The sequence below is a fragment of the Anomaloglossus baeobatrachus genome, chromosome 3 (genome assembly GCF_048569485.1).
Source record: "Anomaloglossus baeobatrachus isolate aAnoBae1 chromosome 3, aAnoBae1.hap1, whole genome shotgun sequence".
Taxonomy (NCBI): Eukaryota; Metazoa; Chordata; class Amphibia; order Anura; family Aromobatidae; genus Anomaloglossus; species Anomaloglossus baeobatrachus.
In genome coordinates this window covers 558,455,746-558,470,641 of record NC_134355.1, presented here as the reverse complement: position 1 = coordinate 558,470,641, position 14,896 = coordinate 558,455,746, and the positions used below count along the sequence as shown (strand labels likewise).

The 14,896-nt window shown below is 41.3% G+C and overlaps 1 protein-coding gene across 1 annotated transcript in view; it reads left to right on the top strand.

Moving 5' to 3' along the window:
- PROC (protein C, inactivator of coagulation factors Va and VIIIa) overlaps window positions 1-12,927 on the top strand; it is a 115,417-nt gene extending 102,490 nt beyond the window's left edge. The window contains exons 7-9 of the mRNA XM_075338638.1: window positions 668-765; window positions 7,681-7,795; window positions 11,927-12,927. Of these exons, the coding sequence (XP_075194753.1) occupies window positions 668-765; window positions 7,681-7,795; window positions 11,927-12,528 (815 nt within the window). The 3' untranslated portion in view covers window positions 12,529-12,927. The remainder of the gene's footprint in view (window positions 1-667; window positions 766-7,680; window positions 7,796-11,926) is intronic.
- The last annotated feature ends 1,969 nt before the right edge of the window (window positions 12,928-14,896 follow it).

The following is a 14,896-nucleotide window of genomic DNA, read 5'->3' as shown; positions in this document are numbered from 1 at the left end:
ATTATTACTTTCTGCAAAGTCAAACGTTTCTATCCATTTCATTCATAACCTTCTCACAATAGTTGGTGGGAATTTGGGTCCATTCCTCCTCTGAGCCATGTTTATCGGTCACCTTGCTCGCACTTTTCAATAGGATTGAGATTTTCAAGATCCTATCCTAATATGTAGTAGGTGTGATAATAAAATTCGCAAATACCTCCAATTATAATTGTAGTATAGTTCTCCTGATATAGCCATGTCTCTTACCTCATGTGCAGGCATGGCAGTAGCTAAGGTATCCATGGTTACGACCATGAACAACTAGCTCCGTATATGCGTGGCCGTAACCTTGGATACCTAAGGTACTGTAATGCCCTGCATATAAGGTAAGTGACATAGCTTTTCAGGAGAACTACTACATTTCTAATTGGAGGTATTTGCTAATATTATCATTACACTACTATATATTGAGATAGGATGTTGGAAATACCCCTTTAAGCCACTTTGTAACCTGTTGGCAGTACAGAAAAATAAAAAAATACTTTTGTGGTTGAGATTGTGCTCAGAATCTTCAGTTGCTCCCATAGTTCATATGGTTATCAGAAGAAAAGGATTCCCAGAGGAATGATAAAAATGAACATTGTCGTCCTTGTAGATGGAACTTACATCCACTTTCCTTGTTTTGTAGTGGACTTTCCTTGTGGTAAAATGAAGATCTTCAACTCTGACTACTCAGCTCGTCTCACAGGAGCTAAAAAAGGACGTAAAGGAGACAGCCCTTGGCAGGTCAATACCTCTACACAACTTTCCTAACATAGAATGTTGTCGGATTTAAGTGCCTGTGTGAACACAGTTCACTTCTCCAATAATTTAACTGTTGTACTTGCACCTATTTTAACAATAATTTTAATACTTATGATAGAATAATATTGTGATATGTTTTTCCCACAAACTGGCTAACTCATAAAACAAAGTCTTGACTGTGGTCAAATAGTTAATCGGGCAACCAGTTCTGCTCAGGGTACACATCATATTTTTCACGTGGTTAAAGCGGGCTTTACACGCTACGACATCGCTCAAGTAATCTCGTTGGGGTCACGGATTTTGTGACGCACATCCGGTCGCTTTAGCGATGCCGTTGCGTGTGACACCTATGAGCGATTTTGCATCCTCGCAAAATTGTGCAAAATCGCTCATCGGTGATATGGGGGTCCATTCTCAAATATCGTTACTGCAGCAGTAACGAAGTTGTTCCTCGTTCCTGCGGCAGCACACATCGCTCCGTGTGACACCGCAGGAACGAGGAACCTCACCTTACCTGCGTCCCGGCCACAATGAGGAAGGAAGGAGGTGGGCGAGATGTTACGTCCCACTCATCTCCGCCCCTCCACTTCTATTGGGCGGCAGTTCAGTGACGCTGCTGTGACATCGCTGTGACGCTGAACGAACCGCCCCGCTTAGAAAGGAGGCGGTTCGCCAGTCACAGCGACGTCGCAGGGAAGGTAAGTCCCTGTGACGGGTTCGGGAGATGTTGTGCGACACGGGCAGCAATTGGCCCATGTCGCACAACCGATGGGGGCGGGTGCGCACGCTGGCGATATCGGTACCGATATCGCAATGTGTAAAGCGGCCTTAAGTCCAACTGCTTTTTAAGAGGAAAAAAGATTTTTTTCTCTATTGATTTCCGTGGCTGGCTCCTGCTCTATTGCCCTTGCGGACTCTGTTTCTGGATTATATGAAGGATTCCATACATGGGGGAGTACCGGTAAGCTGGCTGAAAAAAATATTTTTGTACTTTTTAAAGAGGAAGACACTTTAGGAAATATTTTTTTCTCCGTACATGTCTTTTTTGGGTTGTTTTCTGAGTGCTATATAGTTGATTCAAGTGCTGGTTGTTTTTTGGGGTTTTTTAGTGTTTTTCCAGCGTTGTTGTGTCTTTTTTAGGCCATGTGCTCATGTTGCGTTTTTTCTTGCATTTTGGTTGCGTTTTAAACTGCACTGTGTCATTGACAAAATGCATGCATTGTGCTTCCCCAGCAAAAGCTATGATAAATCAGAAATTCCATGAGAACGTTGCTTTTTTTTCGGCACTGTTTTGTTTGACAAATATTTGTCAAAATCGTTGCCTAAAAAAAAAGTAGCATGTCACTTCTTCATTGCATTTTGTGAACATTTTCCACTCATTGAAATTAATCAGGTGTGTTAAAACAAAACCCATAGCCACATGACTGACGTGTCAGAGTGGCTACGACGAGCCCAATTGCCTAGCTTAACGGAAGAGGAAATAGAAGCCCTAAACGCGGACATTACAGAGGAAGAGGTTTCAAGAACAATAGGGGAACTCAACACTAATAAGGCACCAAGACCTGATGGTTTCAATAGCGAATTTTATAAAGCACTTAAGGATCTGATTTCACCAGATCTAACCTTAGTTTTTAATGCAATCCTGGGAGGAACAGAAATCCCTAGAAACGCCAACATAGCATACATTAAATTGATACCTAAGGGAACTAAAGATCTGGATGACCCCTCGAGCTACAGGCCCATCTCGCTCATCAGCCAGGACTTAAAAATAATGTCCAAAATCATGGCTGACAGATTGGCCATGGTCCTACCCGGCTTAATTTCAGAACATCAGGTAGGGTTTATTGAAGGGAGAAATGCGGTGACCAACATCAGGAAGACGATTTTAGTGGTTGATGCGGTTCGACTGGGGCGTACTGAGCGAAGGGCAAGGCCTGCTTTAGTCACACTGGACGCTGAGAAAGCGTTCGATAATGTTAATTGGGGCTGGTTGGACAAGGTGATGGAAGCTGCGGGGCTTATAGGTAAAATGAGACTCTACATCAAAAACCTATGTGCTAACTCGGGAGCAAGGATACACACCCCGGGCTTCCTGTCGGAAGTGTTTCCTCTGATGAAAGGGACGAGACAAGGATGCCCGTTATCCCCCCTACTATTTAACCTGGCAATTGAGCCGTTATCAAGGGTGCTGCAGGGTCACAATAGTTTCAAAGGGATAAACATAAGGGGAGCAGAAATGAAGATAGCACTTTTCGCCGCCGACGTGATTTTATTTATGGGAGATCCAGGCGCGGACCTGTCCCGGACACTTGACATGATTGAAAAATTTGGATCTTTCTGAGGTTTCAAGTTGAACAAAAAGAAATGCGAAATTCTATTTTTGAAGGGAGGTCAAGGGCCAACTGGGAGAAACTTAAGCGAGGGTCATGTGAATGGGATCCCTATATCACAATCATCAGTTAAATACCTGGGAGTGTATATAGGGAGGACGGCGGAATCAATTTACAAATTGAACTATGGTCCACTGATTAGGAAAATTATAAACCAACTGAGAGGCTTGAAGGGATTACCCCTTCCACTATTGGCAAGATGCCATCTCATATTAATGATGAGCTTTCCCAAGTTGCTGTACCCCTTACAAACGATTCCGTTACTGATAACACTAAAGGATGTCAATAGACTCAACTCGGCGTATGCAGATTTTATTTGGAGGGGAAGGAAACCTAGAATAAAGCTGCGTACGCTAATGAAGTCAGTGGAGGAGGGAGGAATAAACTTCCCAGACGTCAGGGGGTACAACATTGTGTGCATCATGAGACATGTGATTGACTGGCTGAGAGGAACGAGCAGACACTCAGATCATGGCATGGAACGCAAGTATGCGGAGCCATGGGACCTGACGTCCATTCTACACTCCCCACTGTCCAAGGTCGAAGGTCACATAAGAAATTCAATTATATTCCGAGACACCATGCTGGCCTGGAGGTTGGTAAGACGGAAATTGTGACTTTCATGGAAGGTATCAAAATATCTAAATCCTTGGGCATCGCCAAACTTCCCCCAGGGGCGGGAGAATAAACTGTTCCTTAGATGGAAAGAGAAAGGCATTAGAAAAATGAAAGATGTTATGAGTGTGGAAGAGAGACGTTGGCTGACAGGACGGGAAGTGCTGGATAAATATGGCCTAAACAGTTTCCACATTATTCAATATGAACAATTGAAGCATGGAGTAATGAGGGATCTTGGAGAGATTGCAAGGGAACTGAACAAGAGCATGATTGACGAGCTAATGGAGTGCGATGTAACAAGTGTGAATGTCTCTCAAATATACCGAACATTCAGAGTTTTGTTAATATCCCGGGAAGACAGTCGTACACTTTTAGCGTGGGAGAAGCAACTGAAAGGATGAGAAGTAGTGGGTGACATACTGAAAGGATGGGTGCAGATGTGGAGGCAGGTAACCAATGAGAGCTGGAGAGACACCCAATTTAGGATATTGCACAGGGCGGTGTTGGGTTTCAACATACCGGGTAAAAATGCACGGTGTCCTAAATGCCACAAGGAAAAAACAGACATGCTACATGGTTTGTGGGAATGTAGGGCAATAAAGAGGTTCTGGAATCAAGTCAGAACATTGGTTCAGACAACATGGAAAATTTACTGTAAACCAGAATTAATGGTGTGGATTTTTCACGTCTTTGAGGGTGGAGTTAGAGGGGGACTGAACACTCAAGATAAAAAGACATTTGCAATCATACATGACATAGCCATGATAGCTAAAAGGTGCATCCTAAGACATTGGATAAAGGAGGAGGCCCCATCCACAAGGGAAGTCATTGGCGAACTACATAATCTTCTGAGGTTGGAGAAACTAGAAGCAGAAAGGGACAAAGACCATAAGACTACCAAGTTCTTTGGTAGATGGAAAACCTTTATAGAGTCTCATTTCACACGGGAAGAAATAAATAAGTTGGTGACACCTTTCAGGCATTCGGAGTGGTACCTTCTAAATGAAATCCAGGGTAGTTTGGGAAAATTAAGGTTCAACTAGCGGGGACTCGAGGGAAGGGCGAAGGAGAGACGTCACGGCAACAACAAGGCTCAACATTGATATTGGAAATATTACAGGATGACAAAGGGGTTCAGGGGTTTGTTTTATATGTGTTACGTTTGGATTTTCTAATACTGACTCATTGTATGTCATTGCAAATCGAAAAATGGTTTGGAATACCATGTTGAGGTGTTATCCTTTTCTTTTAAATATTCTGGCAATGAATGTACGGGTTTTTTTGTTTTTTTTTGCAATCATACTTCTTTTGCTATGGTTTTGTATAAAATTTTGTAAAATCAATAAAAATTGTTTGGAAAAACAAAACAAAACACAACCAAAATGTTTATAGCTGTGCGTTTGCACTACGTTTTGGTTGTGTTTAGATGCATTTTTGTCAACAAAAACGCAGGTCACCAACTTTTCTCCATTCTCTCTTTCTCTGTCTGTCTCTCTGTCTCTCTCCGCTTCATACTCACCGATCAGCGTGGCGCGGCTATCACAGCGTCTCCTGCTTCTGAAAGTGCCAGCCGCTCATTAGGCTCATCCCACGTTTACTGCACCCGCTCGTTAGGCTCATTTCATATTCACTCCTTCCCCCAACCACCGGCGCCTATGATTGTTTGCAGTCAGACACTCCCCCACGCAGACTGACAGCTGTCTGACTGCAATCAATCACAGCCCCCGGTGAGCGGGTCTATATCGTACAGTACAATAAATAAATAATTTTAAAAACGGTGTGCGCCCCCCCCACCAATTTTGATACACAACCAAAATAAAGCCTCCCACCTGAGGGCTAGTATTCTCAGACTGGGGAGACCCACGTTATTAGGAGCCTCCCAGCCAAAATATATCAGCTAACAGCCACCTGGAATTGTCGCATCTATTAGATGCAACAGTCCCGGGACTTTACCCGTCTCATTCCGATTGCCCTGGTGTGGTGGCACTCAGGGTAATAATATGTTAATGGCAGCCTACCGCAGCCACTAAGTCCTAGGTTAGTGTTAATGATCGCAGGTGTCTATGAGACACCCTCTCATTACTAATCTGTAAGTGAAAGTAAATAAACACAAACACCGAAAAATCCTTTATTTGACATAAAAGACAAAAAAGCACCCTCTTTCATTACTTTATTAACCCCTGAAACACTACTCCAGGTCTGACTTATTCCACACGATGTCCCACGATGCTTCCAGCACTGCTACATCTGACACTCACAGCGAGTGGCCATAGAACATGGTCGCCTGCTATGAGCTCCACGCAGCAACTGAAGTGAGTTGTGCTATCAGTGGTGATGTCACTCACGTTAGCCGATGCCTCAACTGGAGTCCTCCACCTGTGACAGCAAATCACCCTAGTGACTGATGTGAGCTGTGCAATCAGCGGTGCCGTCACACAGGTGATTTCCGGTCACAGCTGGAGTCCTTCATCTGTGGCTACAAATCAGGCCGTGACACAGAGACTGAACCGCGTGTTGAGAATAAACTCGGGTGAACTTCTGACGTCACAACTTCGGGCCCCACACTACTATCTGTGTCGCGGCACTGACGTCAGAGGTTCACCAGAGTTAATTTTCATTGCGTGGCTCTGTCTGCTGTCAGCGGCCAGTCATGCTGTACAGTGCTGCTGTGACAGGACAGGGATGTAGCAAAACTGAATCGCCGTGTGACCTTTTGTGAATTACTTCGGACCTGCAGGGGTTTTAATGGTTAATAAAGTGGTGAAAGCGGGTGTTTTGTATTTTATTCCAAATAAAGGATTTTGGCGTTGTATGTGTTTATTTGCTTTCACTTACAGATAAGTGATGGGGTGTGATCTCAGACACCTGCCATCACTAATCTAGGACTTAGTGGCTGCTGTGGGCTGCCATTAACTCCTTATTAACCCGATTGCCACCGTACCAGGGCAACGGGAACAGCCGTGTCCAGCACTATAATTGACACATCTTATTGATGTGCTAATTCTGAGGTGGCTGTGGACTGCTATTGTTAGGCTGGAAAGGGCCAAATAATGATGGGCCTTTCCACCCTAATAATATTAGTCCCCAGTTGTCTGCTGCACTTTGGCTGGTTTTAGAAAAATGGGGGGACACCACGTTATTTAAAAAAAAAAAAAAAGCATGGGATCCTCTCTATTTTTCATAACAAGCCAAGGTACAGCAGAGAGCTGAGGGTTGCAGTCTGCAGCTGCTGCTGCTGTTCCTGCGCTGGATATGAAAAATTGGGGGGACCCCTCATCATTTTTTTATCAAAAAAAAAACTAAAAAAAACCCCAACTGTCTAAGCAAGCTGTTGCTCTATGAAGCTATTCTGTTATTTCTTTCTATCTATTCTGTATGTTCTTTCTATCTATTCTACTGTATATGTTCTTTCTATCTATTTATTCTAGCTATCTATCAATTATCCTATCTTTTTTTTTATTTCTCCTTTAAAAACGCACTAACAAAAACGCATCGAAAACGCATGCATTTTTACCGCGTTTTTTCCCCCTCAAACACAGTGTTTACAATTGTCAAGTCTGCCAGAAGGTAAATTTTTTTTGTCAAATCAAGAATGCAACATGCGGACATAGCCTTACTGCCATTTTCCATTCAACAGTGAAGAAACCGCTAGAGAATTTTCAAGCTAAAATGCTAGATAGATGCTCAAAGAGATGTCTGGGCACCCCCTGTGCAGCATTTTAGCCTTCCCATGGACTTCTATTACAATGTATAGTGCAGAAAATGCTTGAAAAATGGTTCACTCACTTCTATTAACCGCTTGATAACTTTGGAAACCTGAAGTGGTTAAAACACGCAGAAAAGATTGAACATATGGACAAGTTGACAACTAATCCTCTTGTGATTGCAGGCACTCCTACTTTATGAGAAGAAGTTTCACTGTGGCGGAGTTCTGATTCACACATCATGGGTTCTAACTGCTGCTCATTGTTTCAAACAGCCTGGAAAGTACTTTATCCGACTTGGTAGGTATCAGTTGATGTATATACTATTTTATATATAAGAACTCCAAGTTTTTTACCGCCCATGGTTTAAAAATCCTAAACAGTACTTTCCAAAATGCATGTCAATAATCAATATATTTTAAGATAATAATACAATCATATGTAGATAATATTAGACATTGCCGCACATTTTGTCAGGTCTGAGATGACGAGTCACCAGCCAGTACTTCCAAAAGTATCTCAGAATGTATAGTATTTTGAGATTCGAAAAGGTCCTGCAAGAAAACTAAGGTGCCGATTCATCAAAGCTTTTACTCCAATCTGGTGTAAAATACTTTGAAAACTTGATAAATAATTGCAGAGTTAAGCAAACTTTTATGACGTTAGACATTTTTACGCCAGTTTAAAGCAGCTTTGACAAAATGGTTGGAGATGGAGAGAAGCCAGGACAGGGCATGGCTATGCCCACTTGTCAAATTCTGGTATTTCCAACCCAGGCATTTGACTTGAGTAGCATTTCTGGAAATTTGCATGGAGGCTCACTCCACTGAATAGATGCGCCAAATTCATTAACCTGTACATGAAATTTGACATATCCATACATCATGGATGACAAGGTGATCCCGACCAATGACATATGGATGGGTCATAGTGATCTTGCAGCGCACAGAAGCTGTGTATGCACCATCAACTTCTGTGACACCCGAGACCCAGCTCTCATAGCCAGGAGTAGTTCCCACCCTGCTTTCAGCTGTTTAACCCCCTAATTGATGTGATCAATAGTGATGGCAGCATTTAGAAGGGTTGGAAAAGGAGCGCACTTCTCTCCCAAGCGATCAGGTCCCCTGCAACGTGATCAAATATATATATATATACCCCACATATAGTACTGTACAGCCACATGTGGGGTATTGCCGTGTTCAGCAGAAATTGTGTGCCAAGTTTTGGTGCCAATTTATCCATTTTCCTGTGTTAATATGTAAAATCTGGGGCTAAACCAAAAGGTTTGTGGTAAAAATGTAATTTTTTTTTTTACACTGCCCAATGGTATAAAATTCTGTAACACACGTGGAGTGTCAATGTGGTCACTGTACACTTAAATGAATTCATTGAGGAGTATAGTTTCTAAAATGTGGTCACTTATGGGGAGTTTAGACTGTTCTGGCACCTCAGGGGCTCTGCCAAAGTGACATGGCACCCACAAACCATAAGAGTAAAATCCGCACTATAATATGGCGCTTCTTCCCTTCTGAGCTTTGCACAATGCCTTAAAAATAGTTTTGGACCACATTTAGAGTATCAGTGTACTCAGCAGAAATTGCGTAACAAATTCTATGACTTGTTATCTCCCATTACCCCTTTGAGGGTTAAAAACTTGGGGCCAAAGCAACATGTTAATGAAAAAAAATGGAAGTTTTCATTTATTCGGTGCATTGTTATACAATTTTGTGAATTGCCTGATGGCTAAAAATGCTCACTAATTCACTGGATGAATTCATTAAGAGGTTTAGCTTCCAAAAATGGGTTTATTTGTGGGTGTTTCTGCTGTTTAGACATACCAGGGCCTCTTCAAATGTGGCGTGTCCAAAATCTATTCCAGCCAAAATGGAGCTCCTTCCCTTATGAGCACTGCCTTGCACCCAAACTGTAGTTTTCCACCATATACCCTGTACTCAGGAGAAATTTCATAACAAATTGTATGGTGAATTTTCTCCTGTTACCCTTGTGAAGATAAAAAAAACATTGTGGCAAAAGCACAATGTTTTTTTTATTTTCACAGCTCATGAAATTCTGTGAAGCACCTTGGGGATCAAAGTACTCACCGCACATCTAGATACATTCCTTAAGGGGGTCTAGTTTCCAAACTGGGGTCACTTGTGAGGGGCTTGCACTTTTTAGGCACCTCAGGGGCTCTCCAAATGTGACATGGCGTCTGCTAACAATTCCAGCCAATTTTGCGTTCCAAAAGTCAAATGGCGCTCTTTTCCTTCCAAGCCATGCCATGCACTCAAACAGTAGTTCTCCTCCCCATATGGGGTATCAGCATACTCAGGAGAAATTGCAGAACAAATTGTATGGTTCAATTTCCCCTGTTAGCCTTGTGAAAATAAAAAAATTGAGGCTGAAACAACATTTTTGTGGAAAAATTGGATTTTCATTTTCACAGCTTAATGTTAGAACATTTTGTGATGCACCTGTGAGTTCAAAGCGCTCATCACTCATCTAGATAAATTCCTTGAGGGGACTAGTTCCCGAAATGGGGTCACTTTTTGGAGGTTTCCACAGATGAGGCACATCAGAGGCTATGCTTACGACTTCAGCCAATTTTGCGGTCCAAAAGTCAAATGACACTCCTTCCCTTACAAGCTCTGTTGTGGGCCCAAACAGTAGCTTTCCACCACATAAGGGGTATCAGTGTACTAAAAAAATGGAGACCAAATTGTATGGGGCAATTTCCCGTTAGCCTTGTGAAAAGAAAACATTTTGAACTAAATTTTCACCAAATTTCTGATATTTTCACAAATAATTGCAAACTGTTCCTAAATTTTCCATGAACAATGAAGTACAATATGTCGTGAAAGAACAATCTCAGAATCACTGGGATCTGTTGAAGCGTTCCAGAGTTATAACCTCATAAATTGACTCAAAATTGAAAAAAATTGTTCTAATCAGGAAGGTGAAAATAGGCTTGGGTCTTACAGAGAAACTATCATTAGGATATTATAACCCAAATTAATGGCATATATGCACAGGTGACTTTATGCTCATCAAGCCTTATCTTTCTTATAGAAATCCGTTTTGCTGTTGTAGAAAAATCCATGGATGAAATTGTATGCTAATAAATTACAAGTGTAGTGGTGTGGCCTCTTCCATGTCTCCTGTCCTCTCTCCCTATTCCCCACCCACTGCTTGCCTCCTCTCTCTGACAGTCCGGTGAGGTCTCTCATTTTTCAGTGGCCTGTTAGTCAGGAACAGGAGGCAGGTAGTGGGTGGGGAATAGGGAGCGAGGACAGGAGAATTTTATAACGTTCATTGAGCTTTTAAAGGGAATCTGTCAACAGATTTTTACTGTATAATCTGAGAGCAGTATGAAACATGGACTGAGACCCTGATTACAGTGATGTGGCATTTACTAGGCTGTATTTTGCTGTTTCAATATAATAGCAATAGCAGGAGCTGATACCCAATGAAATAGGAAATGAAATTAGCAGGGTAACTATTAAAATTTTACTTTTAATTGTACTTTAAAAACAGGGGAAATCCACAGACAATAGACACATCAGGTGTTGATCCGATAATGAATGAATAATAAACACAGCAATAGTCAGCAGACCTGCATCGGAAAATCACACCTAGAACCAACTGACAATAGAAATTGCAGAGGCTGGCAAAATACCTTTAGATACAAGGCAAATAAAATAAAACGGTCTCATTGGTATATCTTTTGTTCAAAACTCTGGTGAAGAAAGGATCGCAGAGGGGGAGCTGTTCAATGCCTAGCTACCACAAACCCCTCTAGTTGAGATCCATTAATGGCGTGCTCCAGTCTCCCTACGCGTTTCGTAGTCTCATAATCATCAGGGGAGCTTTTCTGGATTGAAGAGCCAAGAGTAAAACACCTCTTGTGCAAAGTACAATTAAAAGTTAAATTTTAATATTTACCCTGCTAATTTCATTGCTGTTTCAATACAATCAGTATTTTATCAGCAGGAGATTATCACTACTGGACAACTGGTCTTGTGCCTCCTAGTCAAGCCATGACACAGCACTGACTAGCAGCTCTTTTCACTATACAATGCACACAGAAAGCTGTGATGTAGGCAGGTTATACACAAGTCAGCATCATAGCTCTGCTAGATCTGCAGCAGAGAAAACCCGGACTCTGTAATAACTGCTGCATGCAGTAAACTAAGTGATACATTGCTGAAATCAGGATTTCTGTCCCTACCTCTTGCTGCTGTCATAGCAAAACCTGATGACCGTTTCCTTTTAAATCAGCAAAATAGAACAGAACAGATCTAAGTTGTTTTACCGGTCATTTGCATTAAATAATTTATGTTAATAGTTATTTCTCATGTCTTTAGCAGCTTTACACATATGGTTATAGCAGGTAGTACTTTTCATTCATTCTTTGATCACATTGTTCTACAGGAGAATATGATCGCCGCACCCTGGAAGACACGGAGCAGCAAATGTTTGTAACTAAAATCATTACCCACTCTAAATACAAAGCTGAGACTGCAGATAATGATATCGCTCTTCTACGTCTCAGTCAGCCGGCTGTCTACACCAAGTATGTGTTGCCTATTTGTTTACCAAGTTATGGACTTGCTGAAGCAAAACTGACACTTGAAGGAACAGAGACCATTGTAACTGGCTGGGGCAATCAAGACGAATCACATCGCAACCGATCTAACATTCTAAGCTACATACAGATCCCTATAGTACCCAACGAAAATTGCTCTACGGTTATGCAGAGCCATGTAACTACTAATATGTTGTGTGCTGGAAGGTTGGGGGACAACCAAGATGCATGTGGGGGAGACAGTGGGGGGCCCATGGTCACCCACTTTGGAGACACCTGGTTTTTGGTTGGGTTGGTAAGCTGGGGAGAGGGATGTGGTAGGCTAGATAATTTTGGAATATATACCAAGGTTAACCATTATCTTCCATGGATACAACAGCAACTGACAAAATATGAAGCAGATGAGAAAAAGATGAAGTCACGTATAGTCAAGTCAAATAAACCCTGATATCGAAGGATTTACTGTAATCTATCGTTAAATATCAGGAAAAGAACAGATATTACAACCACTATATAGGCTAAACATGTTAATAAAATAGATAATTATAACAAATTTGGTTTTATGTGTTTTGTTAAAAAGAAGAACCATATAGTGAAAGAACAAATTCTTAATTAAAGGAAAGGGGCTGTTTGCTTTTATATCGCTTTAGTTTATAAAGATTCCCTCTGTGATGACAAGTGTAATGTTAATTTCTGAATTAAAGGGGTTGTTTGCTTTTATGTTATAGTTTAGAAACATTTGCTCTGTGTTGACTAGTGTTAATTTTAATAAAGCTTATAGCAGGGAGTCGGACAAGTTGGCAGAAGGGTCAACAGTCACCAGAGCACATTCAGTCAGTAGCGAGAGAGAGAGGAAGTATGTTCATGTATCCACAATACTTCAATAAAATAATGATACGCAAACACTGTGTGAAATATCACTTCTAAGAGTAAACCTACACACCCTCAAAAATACCCCAATCACAGAGAGTCGCGTGCTAAACACAGCAGGTATGTTCAGCCAGAAGTGGTTTACTGACGATCAGAACTGTATAAACTTGAAATGGAATTGTGATTTCAACAAAGATATACATAAATCATCAGTACAGGTGAATATAAGAAACTTTGTAATATATCAGATTAGAGAAATCAGCTTCTTTTCCCACTTCTAACACACTTTTTTCCCTTCCCACTGCCCGTTGAACTTACCACCCATTCTGAAAAACCCCCACTCAACTCCATTGTGCTCAGACAAGACAGGCTGACAGCTTACTGTGGTTTCAGCCTACACAGCCTATCTACTCTATGGAGAGGTCAAGGAAGAATGGTATAGAGCAGAAATCCTTCTGTGTGTTGTGCTGTGTATGGGCCAGACTCTAGCAGCTACTCCCCTCCTACCATCCTACCAGCTCAGAGTCAATGGAAAATTAAGAGAGACAAATCATGTAGTGAGGAATAAATATACACTTTCTATAAAGACGCATATAATAAGAATAAATCCTTCCAGTTTTAGGTTAATTAGGAATCAAAATTATTTATATTTGCTAAATGCCAGAATAATGAGAGAGAGAGAGAATGTTTTAAGGCACATTAATTGCTTTCTTCTGAGTCAAAAGTTTACATACATTTCATTAGTATTTGATACCATTGCCCTTAAACTGTATGACTTGGGTCAAAAGTTTTGGATATCCTTCCACAAGCTTCTTGCAATAGTTGGTAGGAATTTAGGCCCATTCCGTCTGACAGAACGGATATAACTGAGCCATGTTTGTAGGTCGCCTTGCTCGTACCTGCCTTTTCAGCTTTGTCCATAAATTGAGATCAGGGTTTTGTGATGGCCACTCCAAAACATTGATTTTCTTATCTTTAAGCCACTTTGTAACCATTTTAGCAGTATGCTTCGGGTGATTGTCCATTTGGAAGACCCATTTCTGCCCAAGCTTTAAGTTCCTGGCAGATGTGTTGAGATGTTGCTTCAGTATTGCCACATAATGTTCTTTCCTCAAAATGTCATCTATTTTGTGAAGTGCATCAATCCCACCTGTAGCAAAACAACCCCACAACATGATGCTGCCACCCCCATGTTTCACAGTTAGAATGGTGTTCTTAGACTTCAAAGCTTGTCTATTTTTCCTCCAAAGTTAACGATGGCCATTATGGCTAAACAGTTCAATTTTAGTTTTGTCTGGCCACAGGACATGTCGTCAAAGATTAAGGTCTTTGTGTGCATTTGCAAACATTAATCTGGCTTTTTTATGTTTTTTTTGGGGGGGGGGTGGGTTTAAAGTAATGGCTTATTCCTGGCAGAGTGGCATTTTCGCTCATTTTTATATAGTACTCGTTTCACTATGAATAATGACAGAATCTTACCAGCTTCAGCCAGCATGAACAAAGCATGTTCATCTCTGGTACACGGAACCCATCTCCTTCCTTAGTGGTATGATGACTAGACATTCCCATCTTGTTTGTACTTGCATGTAATTTTTTTGTAGAGATGAATGAGGCACCTTCAGGTATCTGGAAATTGCACCCAAGGATGAACTAGACTTGTGCAAGTCCACAATGCTCTTTCTGAGATCATGGCTGATTTCTTTTGACTTTCCCATGATGCTACACAAAAAAAGCAGTGTGTTATAGGTGTGTATTATAATATAGTCACAGCTGTGTGTCTAATTATATCAGATGTTGCCAATAAACCTATCAGAAGATTGCAAAGACATGACATCATCATATGGGTTGTCCCATATTGTATAAAAGCATAGCACTGTGAGCGAAATACACTTCTATGTCTTTTTTTTTTTTTTCAAAACAATTTTTATTGATTTTACAAACTTATT